This window comes from Vombatus ursinus, unplaced genomic scaffold (genome assembly GCF_900497805.2).
Source record: "Vombatus ursinus unplaced genomic scaffold, bare-nosed wombat genome assembly UNPS02006779.1, whole genome shotgun sequence".
Lineage (NCBI taxonomy): Eukaryota > Metazoa > Chordata > Mammalia > Diprotodontia > Vombatidae > Vombatus > Vombatus ursinus.
Genome location: NW_020946557.1, coordinates 21,633,920 through 21,648,897, shown reverse-complemented (window position 1 = coordinate 21,648,897; position 14,978 = coordinate 21,633,920). Strand labels below are relative to the sequence as shown.

The 14,978-nt window shown below is 37.1% G+C and overlaps 1 protein-coding gene across 2 annotated transcripts in view; it reads right to left on the bottom strand.

Moving 5' to 3' along the window:
* Positions 1 to 14,978, bottom strand: part of LAMA2 (laminin subunit alpha 2) — a 793,905-nt gene that overhangs the window by 260,902 nt on the left and 518,025 nt on the right. For both annotated transcript variants that reach the window (XM_027848591.1, XM_027848592.1), the window contains exons 19-21: positions 14,367 to 14,578; positions 7,362 to 7,468; positions 844 to 1,024 (exon numbers count right to left, since the gene is read on the bottom strand). In XM_027848591.1, the coding sequence (XP_027704392.1) occupies positions 844 to 1,024; positions 7,362 to 7,468; positions 14,367 to 14,578 (500 nt within the window). The remainder of the gene's footprint in view (positions 1 to 843; positions 1,025 to 7,361; positions 7,469 to 14,366; positions 14,579 to 14,978) is intronic.

The following is a 14,978-nucleotide window of genomic DNA, read 5'->3' as shown; positions in this document are numbered from 1 at the left end:
TATCAGGTTAGGAAATGTCTCAACAAAAGTAAATGAGATTGGTATGCCATAACTTGTTCTTGATAAAGCCATATTAGCTTTGTGTAATCACCCTTTTCTATGTGTGATGATCACTATCTCTTTGATAATATGTTCTAGAATGTTGCCAGGAATTGAAGTCACTTTCACTGGCCTATAGTTTGCTGAATCTATTTTCTTCTCTTTGAAAATTGAGACATTTGACCTTCTTCAGCCTATGATCCACAATCTTCAAATATCATTGAAGTGATTCAGTAATCATTCACCAGTACCACAGAAGGTAATTAATTCATCTGGATCAGCTTACTTGAACTGAACAAGAGCGAAGTGTTTTTACTATGCATATTACTAATCTTGAGTATAGCTAGGTACCAATTAGTGGGAATAGTGAATACTGTGAAGTGGTCTCATTATTTTAATTCAGACTGCATGTTTCCATTGGGCTGGAACCAATGACCATATTTTACATAATTATAATTTCAAATAGTGTTAATTTGAATGGGATTTTGGATAATAGGCCTATCTCTACCTCTTCTGAAACTTTTGGAATCTCTCCCCAAAGCTAAGGTACATATCAAATGATGCCTGGCTATTCCCTTATTCTCTATCATAGATTTCAGGAACAAATGGTGACTTCACCATTAAACTTCCTACCATTTCACCCTAGCAATCAGTTCTTCCCAATTGTTGGGAATCATGTCACAATAGCAATTCTTCTCCTACTGTTGCTTCTTTCTAGGTTGTTGAAAATAAATAGGGAGCATTTTCTTCCCCTCCCCCTGAAGTTTTAAATAATGAGATGAAGGGAAATAGTTGTTTACTTACGAGTGCAACCTCCCTCTTGAAAGTTGAAAAAGCCATGTGCACACCGGTCACATTTCTTTCCTGCTACTCCAGGCTGGCACCAGCACTGCCCACTCTCTTCACAATCAAAAGACTTGGATCCAAAAGAATTGCAGTTGCAGGGAGCACAGCCCCGGGAGGATTGTAGACCAAAGGTTTGAGGCTGGCATGGAAGCAAAAGGAAAACCAGTTAAGGACAAATAAGTCAAAATCATAACAGTTAAACAAAGCATGCGGGTGGGAAAAGAGGGAATTGTGGGCTGTGGGGTTTTCTCTTTTATGCTACTACTATGACAGCCAGGCTGTTATTAAAGTTAATAGACATTTCCTACTGTATCAAAGGAGAAAGACTATTAAATTGAAGTCACATCAGAAGCGAGGGCAGCACTGGGGCAATATCTTGAGGCCTGTAACATTTTAACTAACCTTTCCCCACACCTCCCAAGGTCATGGCAATGACCTGTCCAAAAGATGGAAGCCGTGGGTGGCTTCCAGTTTTAATTAAAAACCTCCCTTGTTCACAGCTTCATTTCTTTTAGATTTAGCTAACTTCTTTCAGGTTCTAGATTATAGATTCACAAAAGTTGGTATAGATGCTTTAGATCTTATTTTAAAACAGCTTCAGAAAAATTGGAAAAAAAAATCTTTCTCTCTGCCTCTATCTCTCTCTTTCTTGACCTGATATCTCTTCTATTCAATCCTAAATAACATATGACCAAACAAAAAGAAATTCTTGGTCATCACTTTAGAAAGTATTTTATGGTGCAGTGGAAAGAGTGCTGTATTTGGAGTCAGAAGAACTGGGTTTGAATCCTGGCTCTGCCACAAATTGCCCGTGTGGGCTTAGAGAAGTCATTTAACCTCTCTGGGCCTTAGTTACCTTACCTGTAAAACGAGAGGATCTGGACTAAATCGTCCCTTTCAGCTCTAAATCTATGATCCATTGATTGTACAAATGTAACTAGGCAGTAGTGTCTATTAGCAAAATGAAACAGTTGGATCACTCTCAAGTTTATTTGATTGCACACCAATTGTTTAAATGTACGTGCCAATAATAATTTTTGATTTTGAAATCCAATCTGTTTCAAACACTGTGACAAAATATCCATTTTATCTTCCATCACAGTAAGCAGTTCGTTATTTTTCCAGGCACAGTTAGGGTCCAGCTGACATTGAGACCATTAGGTGAAATGTTTGCAAAAAAATGAGTGAAGTCAGTACGATTATTTACTAAATTCACTTTATTTGCAGTTAGGGACATGTTTGCTGAAATGTCTTGGGAAATACATGCACATCAAAGTCTAAATCATAAATTAGTTGGGATTTTTCCCAGAGTTGGTTATTAACGACAAATCTCTAAAGATATGCTAAAGAAAGGAACTTTCATTTTCATGGGTTATCCACATAAAAGTTATTTATCTGTGAACTGAGGAAAACAGTCTTCTGTAGTCACAACCTGCAATCCCTAACACTAGGCTGCTGTCTTACAAATATGTGCAATTGATCATAAGGGGACTGTATGAAAATGAAGAGAGCTAAGCACAAACCCTCCTTTATTACTATTAGAAAAACTCAAAGCATCTTCACTGTAGAATGCCAAGTTTGCATTTCAGGTCAGCTTGCCACTACCCCAGCTCTCTTGGGCATAGAGATTAAAGCATAATAAAATAATAGAAAATTACTCCAAATATAACATTAGACTCCATTAACTTCTCTACCCTATTTTTTCTGAAACTTCAGAAGTTGATTGCATATCAGCCAAGAAAAAATTAATTTTTATTACTAAGATCATTTTCATTATTATATTCATTATGTTGACAATAAGATTGGGAATAATAAAAATAGAACACAAAATCAGCTTTCTTGAAACTTAAAGTGATTTCAAATTTTGCTACAGGTTGGACAAGTTGAAGATCCAAGCATGATGTTTTAAACTTCTATTTACTATGCATTTTTTTTCTCTTTCCATTTCTAAATTTTTGCAAACCCACATGGAAATGACAAATGGCTAGTGATGTTAGCAAAAGAAAAAAAGGGCAAAAGAGGATCCTATGTGACAGTATGATATTGTTTAGCTCAGACAGGAAATAGAATAAAGGGTAGTACACCCTACTTTTAAAATGAACCAAAGAACCCAAAGAGTCCTGTATGAAATAATTTGTAAAAAAAAAATCAATAAGAAGCATTTTCCTATATAGAATTTCCAAACAGTAAAATGCTATAATTAAAAAAAAAAGATATCAAGTCAAGTTACTAAAGAGTAAAGACTACCTAAATTCAGTAATTACATTTCTAATTGCAGTAACCACCCTCAGAGATTACTTTCAAAGGGTAAGAAAAGCACACTCAGAAAACAAACATGAATAACAAAGATCTCCAACCAGACATTCAGATTAATGCATTAAAGTTAACCAAGCAGAGTCTAGAGCTCAGCTCTCAATAAGAAGTTTGATAGGTTCTCATAAATTCTATTTTTAAAGGTGAAAACAGAGGAAAAGATTGTCTGAAAGGTTGAAACAGGGCTTTGTGCTGGAGTCAGGAGAGCAGGAAAGAGGCCATGGAATGGACTGCTTTTCTTCTGATTTTTGCGTTTTAAAGACTAATGATTTTTTCCCCTAAGAAATGATACTGTTTTTAAAGAACTATACTTTGTTGTGAAATTTTCTGAAATTTTATATTTCATAAATGAAAATGGGAAAATTGTTAAAATTTAAAAAAAAATTTCTTGTACCCTTTTTAATTTTTTCCATCTACACAGTAAAATATCCAGATAAAAATTCAGTACAAATACCTGGATATTTTATCTATGTAATGGCAAACATTTAGGTATCTAAAAATATCTGGGCAACTGGCTGAATGCATTTATTTTCTTTAGAAGATTGGTAAGGAGGAGAAGTTCTTTTTTCTTTAAACTAATCAATCCTTGGTTTTCTTCTTCCTTTTCTCCATTCCAGAAAGAAGGAGCTCTTGGTTTTATAAGAGCAGTTATATTTGCAAGCCTGTATGTAAGCATTGGTACTCAAGACATGTATACAAGAATGACAGACAATGGTCTCCAGACAGATCTTGTTTTAAAGCATGACACCAGAATTAGATCTTAAAAAAAGATGGATAAGACTAAAAATGAGACCTGATGGAACTGTTCAGAAAACTTGATTATGTCTTTCCTAATTTTTGTTAGAAAAGAGATTAGCAGAGAGATTGTCCCTCTGAACCCATAAAAACAAAACTTGATGAGATAGTAATTAATAATAATAAGTCAAAAGGGACACCATGCTACATGTTTTCTTGCTATCTTGAATTGAGCCTTCATTGTATTTTAAGCTGATTTAGGTGAGTATCTAATCCAATAACATTGGTAAGATTTATTCAGGCATGTGGATACTTTAATGTTGCAAATTACAAACTTTCATGCCAGAGCTGGCATGTTTTATGAGTCTCTCTGTTTCTCCCTCTCCCTTTCCTTCTCCCACTTCCTTCTCTCTATCCCCTCTCCCCTGCAATATCCACTGATGTCCTTTCAGGTTGGCAGGAGCTGCCAGGGTTTAGACATACCCTTTGAGAACTAAGGGTCATGATATACCACAATGAGGTACTAGAGTAGAACAACAAATAGTTATTAAGCACCTAATATTTGACAAGTTACTACACTAAACACTCAAGATATAAAAGAAATTAAAAAAAAAAAACCTACCTTCAAGGAGTTCTCTTGCTAGGGTTACAACTTTTAAGGATGGGGGCAATGGAAAGATATTCTAGACAAGCTATTCTAGTAACATTTGAGGATGGAAAGAGCCCTTTCAGCAAGGGTCAGGGTGTAGATAAGGGAAGGCTTTCTGGAAGAGCGGAACTCAGCTGAATTTTTAAGAAGGATAAGGATTCTGAAAGGTGATGTACCAGAGGGAAGGAATGTAGACACAAGGGATCACCTTTATGAATACATAGAGGCAGAAATATCTAGTAGTCTATTTTGGCTAGATCAAAGAGGACGATAAAGGGAGTAATGGGAAATAAATATGGAAAGGTGGAAACCCAGACTGGGGAAGGAAGGTCTTCAATGCCCGGCTCTGTGGTTTGTATTTTACCTTAGAGACAATATGGGGCCAATGAAAGCTTTTAAGCAGGGAAATGGGATGGTCCAACTTGGGCCTTAGGAAGACACATTTCAAAAACTGAAGCCGTCAGTCAATTTATGTCTACTTTCACAATGTGCAGACTTAACAATCTTAACTCAGCATAATGCAATGAAGGCATGTCCAGGAACCATTGCTCAGTATGCATTTATTAAGCACCTATTTTATGCCAGGTGCACAAAGACAAAAAATGTCAACAACAGCACACAGAGAAATCCATGCTGAGACACGTTTCATGCAGTGCCTTTGGGATTACCAGAGATTGGGGCCTATAGGCCCCCCGAGGGCACCCTGTTGCGCTGACAGAACCCCACCTCGGAGGAGGGGGAGGACCTTGTAGTTGTTGGGTCATCCATTGCTTCTCCTCCTGTTTATGCACCTGCCTGCTGAGTTCACACTTTTTACCTACAAATCCTGATTTACAGACACATCTTCCAGTCCTGTCGCAGTGAGATGATACAGAGCCAAGAGGGTTGCAGTCACAAAACACACAGAATTGCTTCTCTGAGTCCCACTGCAACTGGGGCTTTCAGAGCCAAAGGCAAAAGAAAATGTGAAACAGAGAACATAAGATAGTATTCAAGAGTTTGGATTCAATGATATTCTCAGATATTCCTAAAATAGGACGTTGACACTAAAGAAGAAGTAGCTTCTGTTGAATGTGTGTGTATGTGAATACAAAAATATACATATGTTTGTGTGTGTGTATACACACACACACACACACACACACACATTTTTGGATAAGATCTGTGATTTTATTGAGGTAGGAAACTCCTGGTAAGGAAATCTAACTTCACAAATGCAGAGCCACAGCTGCGCTGAAAATTATAGTTTTGGAGAGTTGCACGGACCCTGAGAAGTGACTTGTCCAGGGTCACACAGCTAGTTTGTGTCAAAGGCAAACCTTTAGTCTTTTTTTTTTTTTCCTACTACACCAAACTGCCTCTCAGTGTTGTTAAGGACTAATTGTTGTCCTGTGAAAGTAAATTAGTGGGAACAGATAGGCTACAGAATTGGGATTGCATGTTCCAGGTAAACATCTGTGGGCAGTTGGCTAAAATGACCCCCAATTGAGACCAGGAGGCAGCTAGGTGGCACAGTGGATAGAGTGCTGGGCCTAGAGTCAGGCCCTTCATAAATTCACATCTGGCCTCAGACATTTACTAGCTGTGTGACCTTGGGCAAGTCATTTCACCCTGTTTGCCTCAGTGTCCTTCTCTGTAAAATGAGTTGGAGAAGGAAATGGCCAACCACTTCAGTATCTATGCCAAGAAAACCCCAAATAGGGTCACAGAGTTGAACATGACTGTGATGATAACAATCATAGATGAGACCAGAGTGTTAAGTGCTAGGTTTTCTTTCCTCCTTGGTTGCAGAGCTTACTACTGTTCTGGATTACCTGCGTTGTAAGTGAATCTATCAGCCCTAACAAATGGGGTGGACTCAGCATGGAGGGATCAGTGCAAAGCTTCATCCTCTGGGAAATTCTCCAAATGCATACTCTGATGATTGTGACAGGGTTGGTAGAGTCCCATTCACACGTGATTGACAGCTAATTTTCATTAAAAATCTCATTTTTTAAGGTGATTCTTTAAAAAATATACTTCTGTAAATCTCAAAGCTATTATCAAGTTCAAAACACTAGCTGGCAATGTGTTTAAAATGACAAAACTAGAGGTATATTGTTAAAATCAAAGGCTATTTAACTGTGCCAGGAAAATAAGGATAACAAAGTGTTTTACTTTGTACTGAATAAGATCCTTCCTGAGCTTTGCCTGTGGTGAGAATTTCCTCAAAGAGCCATAAAATTGCTCAACTAAATATAAATGGTTTATATTCTTTACTCCAGGGACATCTGAATTACAGCAAATATTATACATTTCTATTGCCAATGAAGTATATGCTGATGGCCAAATGTTAACTTGCCACAAAATTTTGCTAATTACTCCAATTATTTCATTGACCTTATATATGTAGTAAACGATTTCTAACTCCCTTTTGAATATGTATATTTTTTTCCGTTAGGTCTGGACATGTGATTTTTATCATAATAGAGACTTTCAGTGTGGAAAATGCCTCTACCAATTCAAATCAGCAATTTATAGTCCTAGAAAAGAGTCTGGGGTACTCAGAAGTTAAGTGACTCACCTGTGGTCACATAGCCAAGATGTGTCAGAGGAAGAATTTGAACCCAGGACTACCAGACTCCAGTGCTATCCACATGGTATTACTCCGGCTCTCTTTTATGTATAAAATACAATAATACATGCTATTTAAATACATACAAATTAAAATGTGTCTCTGAAGGCTCCTTATAGATTTTGAGATGAGGAAAAAAAAGCTAAGGAAGAGCTTATTCCTTACCTGACACTCATCACAGTGAAGTCCTTGAACATTGGGTCTACATTCGCATTGCCCTGTCTTTGTATGGCAAACCTCTGAGAACGAGCCATTGAGGTTACAGCGACATGCTACAAAGGGAAAAAGAAATTCCTCATTCAGACCCTCCAATGTGTGGGCTCCCTACCAACTTGCTTTCCCCCTCACTCTGTCCTTCAGACCCATGACATCCCAGAAATTGGGATAGCCAGGGGAGAGGAAGACCAATAACAACCAGGGGCATCCTCTTAGCCTAGCAGTTTGATTGCCCGAAAGTCTTGCTTAGAATGGGAGTCAACAACTTTCATTCCTTCTGATGAGATGAAGGATCACCAGACCTACCATCTTTGCTGACACTTCCTCCTAAAATCCTATAGGCTTGACTGTCTGACCTGCCCCTATGCCTTGCAGTCTCCTGGCACTTCCATCTTACCTACTTAATACAACCTAAGGAATCTAGGCCTTCCCATCTGTGGCATCACTGAACCCTTAAGGCTATCTTTCTGAAAGAGAATGAGAACTCCCTGAGAGCAAGTACTATCTCACTTTTTCTATTTGTATCTCCAGTGCTTAGCACACACATAGAAAATGCATTCATTTATTGTTTCATTCATTAATTTCTGGCAATCTAGAAATGTGTACGTTCCTAATATCACCACCATGACTATTACTATCTTGAGTTGAAATAGTAGTTTGCATATTTGAAAGTGTTCTTTCATACTTCATCATAGTTCTGAACATGCCATTTCCATGCTCAAGAAGGTTCGGTGGCTTCCTTTCACCTCCAGGAAAAAAATACATACCTTCTGTTTGACATTTAGAGGCCTTCACAGTCTTATTCCAATTTATCTTTGCAGAGTAATCCCACACTATTCCCTCTCATGCACTCAACAAGACAGCCAAGTTCTTCCCCATGGGATGGCATGTTTTACTTCTTTTTAGAATCTCTAGCTTTTCTCAGGGCTCAGGTCAAATGTTTCCTCCTACCAGAGGTCTTTCTGATTTGCCTTCTTGTTAATGCTTTCTCCCACTCACAGAAAATAACTTTTTAAAAAATTTTTGTGTGTATCTACATCTACAGCCACATCTCAAATGTGATTATATGTGTTTGTGTATATCTGTGTATATTTGTACATGTATTTATACAAATATATATACATACACACATGCATATACATACACATATACATGTGCATGCATGCATGTATATATGTATATGTGTGTGTGTTTGTAGTGGCACATTGAATAGAGCACCGTGGCTTGGGATTATGAAAACTCATCTTCATGAGTTCAAATCCCTCCTTACACACTTACTATATGTGTGACCCTGGGCAAGTCTTTTCACCCTGTTGGCCTCACTTTCCTCATCTGTAAAATGAGCTGGATAAGGAAATGACAAACCACTCCAGTATCTCTGCCAAGAAAACCCCAAATGGGGTCACTAAGAGTTGGACATGACTGAAATGACTGAACAATGACACTCAGTAATTATGTAATAGTGAAAAGTACGAGAACTGAAGTAATAATAATTACAATAATAGTAATAATAATAATGATAACAAAACTAGCATTTTATAGCATTTTAAGGCTTGCAAAGCACTTTACATATATTAGTTTATTTGAGATATCTGAGTTTGAATCTCAGATATAAGACATTATTTATTTGATCCTGGACAAGTCATTTAACCTCTGAGCTTCAGTTTTCTGCCCTGTAACTTAGGAATAACAATACTTGTACTACCCGCCTTACATGACTAATATAAAGCTCACATTGGAGAATGTATGTAAAGCATTTTGAAAATCTGAAAGCAGTGTATGAATTATTATCAATAAATCAAACATTATATTTATTGTTTGACCAATGGTAATTGTTAATCTGTATGCATTCCCTATGCATTATATTTATTGTTTGACCAATGGTAATTGTTAATCTGTATGCATTCCCTACCCTATCTCACCTCTGTAAGCTTTACTACAAAAGATAGCAAAATGGCTTTTTCAAGCAATCTCTGCCTTTCTAAATCATACCTACCATCCAGTTCAAAAGTTCTATGAAGACTTCCTTGATCTCCCAGCAAGAAATGAGCTCTACCTCCTCTGAATTCCCCTAACATTGTACAGCTCTTTGGTAATGCACATTGTAGTCTATCTTGAACTATAATTTTACGCAAATACCTTCTGTCTTCTGCTATGTTTGAGCTCCTTGAAGGCCAAATCCCTTTGCATCTTCCTCAGTGCCTTCCACAGTGATTTATAGAGGGTGTCCTAAAAGTGTCGGTGCAATTTTAAGCTTTAATATTTTAAATAGCTTATTTAAGCTATTAAGAATATTAAATAACTTAAAACTTCACTGAGACTTTTGGGACATACTATGTAGGGAAGTTATAGGGGGTACAGATGATAAATTCAGGTGATAAATTGAGATGCCAATTTAACATTCAGGTGTAGATGTCTAAGAATTAGTTGGAAGTATGGGACTGAAGCTAAAGGAAGAGATTTGGGCTTGGTATGGGGATAGATGTGGGAGCTGGATTTATGATATCATTGAGAGATCCAACTCTTAGGTGAAGAAATTCCCCCTCCCAAAGCAGACTGGCACCTGCTCAGCAATCTTAAGCCTTCAAGGGTTGCCTAGATTACTGAGAAGTTAAGTGGCTTCATCCTGGCCACATAGCCAGTATGTCAGAGGCAGGCTTTAAACAAGGCCAGGTCTTTCCACCATGCCACAGCTGCCTCATAACTCACATTTATTGAGCATTTTCAGATTTGTGATGCATTTTTCATCACAATAACCTTACAAGGTAAACAGTGAGAGGTTATTTGTTGTTGTTTGCCCTTCATTCTCAAAGAGGACCATGACATCAAGGAGGTGATCCATGACACGTAAGTGAATTGGATTTACATGAAGCAGAGCTGTGCAAAGTCACCGGCCTCACTTTCTCCTCTGCAGCCAGCTGGGTCCAGTGGCGAGATATAGATCAGGATGACTGGAGGTGGCCCTGGATGCAGTGGGAGACCTTGACCTTTTTAGGCTAACATTATACCAATAAGGAATCTGGGGCTCAAAGTGAGGTGACTTGGCTTAGGTCACATGGTTATTTAGTGTTAGAATTAGGATTTGAACCCGGATCTCCCAATACTTCACTGTACTATACTACTAATTTTCCTAATCAATTCCCTCCAATTATGTCTTTTAGATATTCCCTAGCTCCTTGTTCAGGTTCCTTATTCTCCTGTCTTCATTTGTTTTTCTGTCTTGTAGGAATCAAGGTGATTCTCCTTTCCCTCATCATCTCCTGCTATGTATTCTCGTTGACTCCAGCTCCCATAGTTCAGTGGGATGGAAGATAGGGTGAAGTCAGGCTGTACCAAAAGCTAATATATGCTCAAAACAACTTTTGCCTTTACTTTTACTCTGGCTTTGAACATTGGCCTTTTTAGATACTTATGGGCTTAGTAGAATTATAGAACTTTAGAACTGTCAGGGAATTTGGAGGCCACCAAATCCAATCCTCTTAATTTTACAGATGACAAAGCCAAGGATTAGAGAAAGATTAAATGATCTCCAGGTAGCGCTACAAACCCAGAGAAGAGGTGGGATTAGGACCCACTTCCCCTAAGTTCATTCTATCAAGCTGAAATTCTGGCAAGGAAAGTTTTTCTCCTGGCAATGGCCTATATTATATCATTGTATTTTATTAATTTCTTTTAAACATTTTGCTTCTCACCTGAGAATTCAGCATTAGCATGAATTCTTACAATGAATTCTCCTTTTCTTATTTCCCATAAATTTGATGTGACATTTTAACTTATCACTTCCTTCTAGTTTATTCAGAATAGTCTTTTAAGTGTAAGAATAACACCTTATTCCAGATGTTCTAGATGACAGCCGTGTAACTTTTGAAATCAGACATATTAAAGAGACAGTATACCACCAGTTGTCATAATAAAGTTTACTGACAAATGAGAATCAAGTATATTAAAGTAAAAGTATAGTGTGCTAAAACAAAGTTTAATAGAGAATAAGCCTCATAGTTTACACTCTTAATTTTTAAGTTTGAACATATTAATATATGCATGCATAAGCATTCATTGCATCTGCAAGTTAGAGGTTTTTTTTTTAAATTTTACGTAAGTTTCTTAATTCCGGCAGTGCAACATCTATATGAATACCTAAACAAGAAAAATCAGTGGAAAGTAACCTTAGAATCTCACATTTATTTCTCTCTTACATTAAATGATGCAGAATGAAATTTGTTAGATAAACATGATGGTGACTCATTTTGGAAAGTGCCAGAAGCAATGAAAAATATTTTTTTTAAATGAAAGGAATTTTTTATGAAATAAAATGTTATGGCTTGACATTAATAAAATTTAAAACATTAAAGTAAACATGTAGATCATTGGTTGTAAAATAAAATTTTATGAAATATGTTTTTTGTTCAGTCATTCAGTTGTGTCTGACTCTTCATGACCTTGTAGATGATAGCATGCCAATGCTGTCCATGGAGTTTTCTTGGCAAAGATATTGGAGGGGTTTGCCATTTCTTTCTCTAGTGAATTAAGGCAAACAGAGGTTAAGTGACTTGCCCAGGGTCACACAGCTAGTAAGTATCTGGGGCCAAATTTGAACTCAAGTCTTTCTGACTCCAAGCCTTGCTGCCTTCAAGGCACACAGAAGTTAAATGACTTGCCCAGGGTCACACAAAAATATTTTTGGGGAAACAGAAATAACCGAACTTTCTCTTTGGAAGTGTGGCAAGTGTGAAAGGTGGAGCTATTGTCCTCATGTTGTCCTAATTAAAATTCATTATTAAAAATGAAAATGTGTTTACTTAATAATTTTTCATTTGTAGTTATATTTTTCCCCTAATCCCCTTTCCTGATCCCAATTCTATTGTATATCTATGTAGGGATCTAGTACGCCTTTGAAAAGGTACAATCGTGGCCCATTCCTGGTATGGTGGTTTCCACGTCTTTGTAACCCATAACCATTCTTTAGGGGTGTCTAAAACTTCATCCTACACACAAGACCTTCACCACAAGAAATTGTATGGAATGTTTCCCCTCATATTTGCTTTTGATTTTAAGATCAGAAGAAGAAAAATTAAGTTGGAGAAGGGGAAAGAAGTGGTTGTTAAAGGATCAATTTGGTTAACAGCTAAATTATGACTGCTACCAGTAATAACTATTCAGATTGATCAACTTTTGTGATTTCCTAAGAAATTCCAGTGCTACCATCAAGTTATTACTTAAGGCACTGCTGTTCTTGCCAGAAATTTTGTTATATAGTATGTGCTTATTTGTTTATTGATTTGTAATTTGATCAGTAGGAAAACTCCCAGTAAACAAACTCTCTCCATCAGTGCAAATCACCAACTCATCTGTTACTTATAATCCTAGTTTCCATGAGCACTGAGAGATTTTGACCTGCCCTTGAAAACATAGCCATTATGTGTCAGCAGAAGGATTTGAATTCTAGTCTCCTTAACTTTAACTAGGATGGTCAGTGGATAGATAAGTACCAGACCTGAAGCCAGGAACACATAAGTTCAAATATGGCCCTAGACACTTACTAGCTGTGTAACACTGGTTAAATCATTTAACCTCTGTTAACCTCATCAATAAAATGGGGATAATAATAGCACCTACTTCCCAGCATCATTGTGAGGTTCAAATGAGATAATAAACATATATAACACAGTGCCTGGCACATAGTGCTAAATAAATGTTTATTTATTATTATTATATTAGTTATATTATTATATTAGTTATTATTCATTAAGACAGGCTTATTTTTATTTTAGCACATTGGTTATGATTGTATAGGAGAGATAGCTAACTTCCAATACTGGGGACTTAGAAACTGGTACAACAAATCATAGATTCTGTCATAAAAACCTGATGCTCACCTCTAAACAGATAGGGAAGAAAAGAGGCCATTAGAGTGCATTCCTTGCTACTGTTTGGATGCTTATAGCAGAGTGACCACTAGGTGGCGGTGCAGCAACATAATCTAACATCTACAACAGTTTCCATATTAGTGTGCTCTATGACCCAACTGGAGAATTTGTACGGTTCCTTTCTACATGATTAATTTGGGGATGCTTTGGGGCCACTACCATATGTATCTGACTTCTGATTATGATGGCAGCTGCAAATTGACAGTGATTTCATTAAACGATAATGTGCCACTCTAAAAAGGATGATTGTATTTACCCAAACAAGACCCATCTTGCAAATATCATATATTGCCTCTGCATTCTATACCTCTTGTCATTTTCCTATGTAAATGATAAGGTCATATTAACAAGAATTTTGCCCATAAAATATTTAGATGGATGATAAAAACAAATAAGCCAGTCTTTGTAAACTTATGGCTAAACACGTAATACCAATTTGGGTAGAATATTGGCAAAGTCACACACAACCTTTTGTTCATAACTCAAAGATACAGGACAAGTTAAGATACAGGTCTGTCATTTTAATGAAGAGTATCTATGCTTTGCTTAAAGTGTCAGCATATTAAAATATTGACTGGTCTTGGGGTCTCAGTGCTGAATTTCAAGGTCATGAAATTCATACTTTTCAAAATTTAGAACATGATCATTTCCTAGGAGGTTGTAAATGTGCTCACTGAATACAAATCATGCATTTCAAGCAAATGATTACAGTTGACAAAAGAATTTACTAATTGTTATTCCTTACTTGGGCTTTAGCCCGTGCTTGTCCCAATGATATTCAAATCACACTTAAAAACACATATCCATTTAAGAATATTTTAGTTAAGAAGCAAACCCAGAAACAGAACAAAAATGACCAAATGAGTTTTCTTTAGAGTATAACCTTAAGTGTATATATTACACACACACACACACACACACACACACATACAATTTCCTGCTCTTCAATCTCTACTCAGGAACTGATCAGCTACTTTAAGATATAATACATCAATTCTGTCAGGAGCAACAATGGTTCAGGACTTACGCTGACAGTTCTTTGAATCAACTGCATCTCCAAAATATCCATCAGCACAGCGCTCACAATAACGGCCTGTTGTACCTGGCTTACATATCAAACAAGAGCCAGACAAGCTGTCACAGCTGCCCGGGATGGAGAAGTCAAGGTTGTCATTGCATTGGCATGGCTGACATGATTCTCCAGGTACAGAAGGTTGTCCAAAATAGCCTTCTGCACACCTAAGGCAAAAGATTCAATCTGTCAGAATTCTTTGGGACTCATGAAACCCCATCAGCAAAAGTGTTTACACATTTGTCATGATACTAATCTCTCAAGATAATATGATGCTCTTTCAAGTATTTCTTTCCCCTCCTCCCCCAAATGCAAGTTTCCTTTATTCTTTTTTATTTTAAAATTTGTAACTGCAGTGTAGATACCAGATGATATCCTGGCAGTTCCACTGGTAATTAGATTTCAGCAGGGGGAAAAAATCCCCCAAACCTTGACACTCGTGCAGGAGACAAGACAAAAGCATAATAAGAAATCTGTCTAGTGGTTCTCCAGAGGAATTCAAGTACAGGTTGGAAAGCCTTTGTATTATAACACATCATATGTAGCTCTTGAACTGGTTGTTTTTCT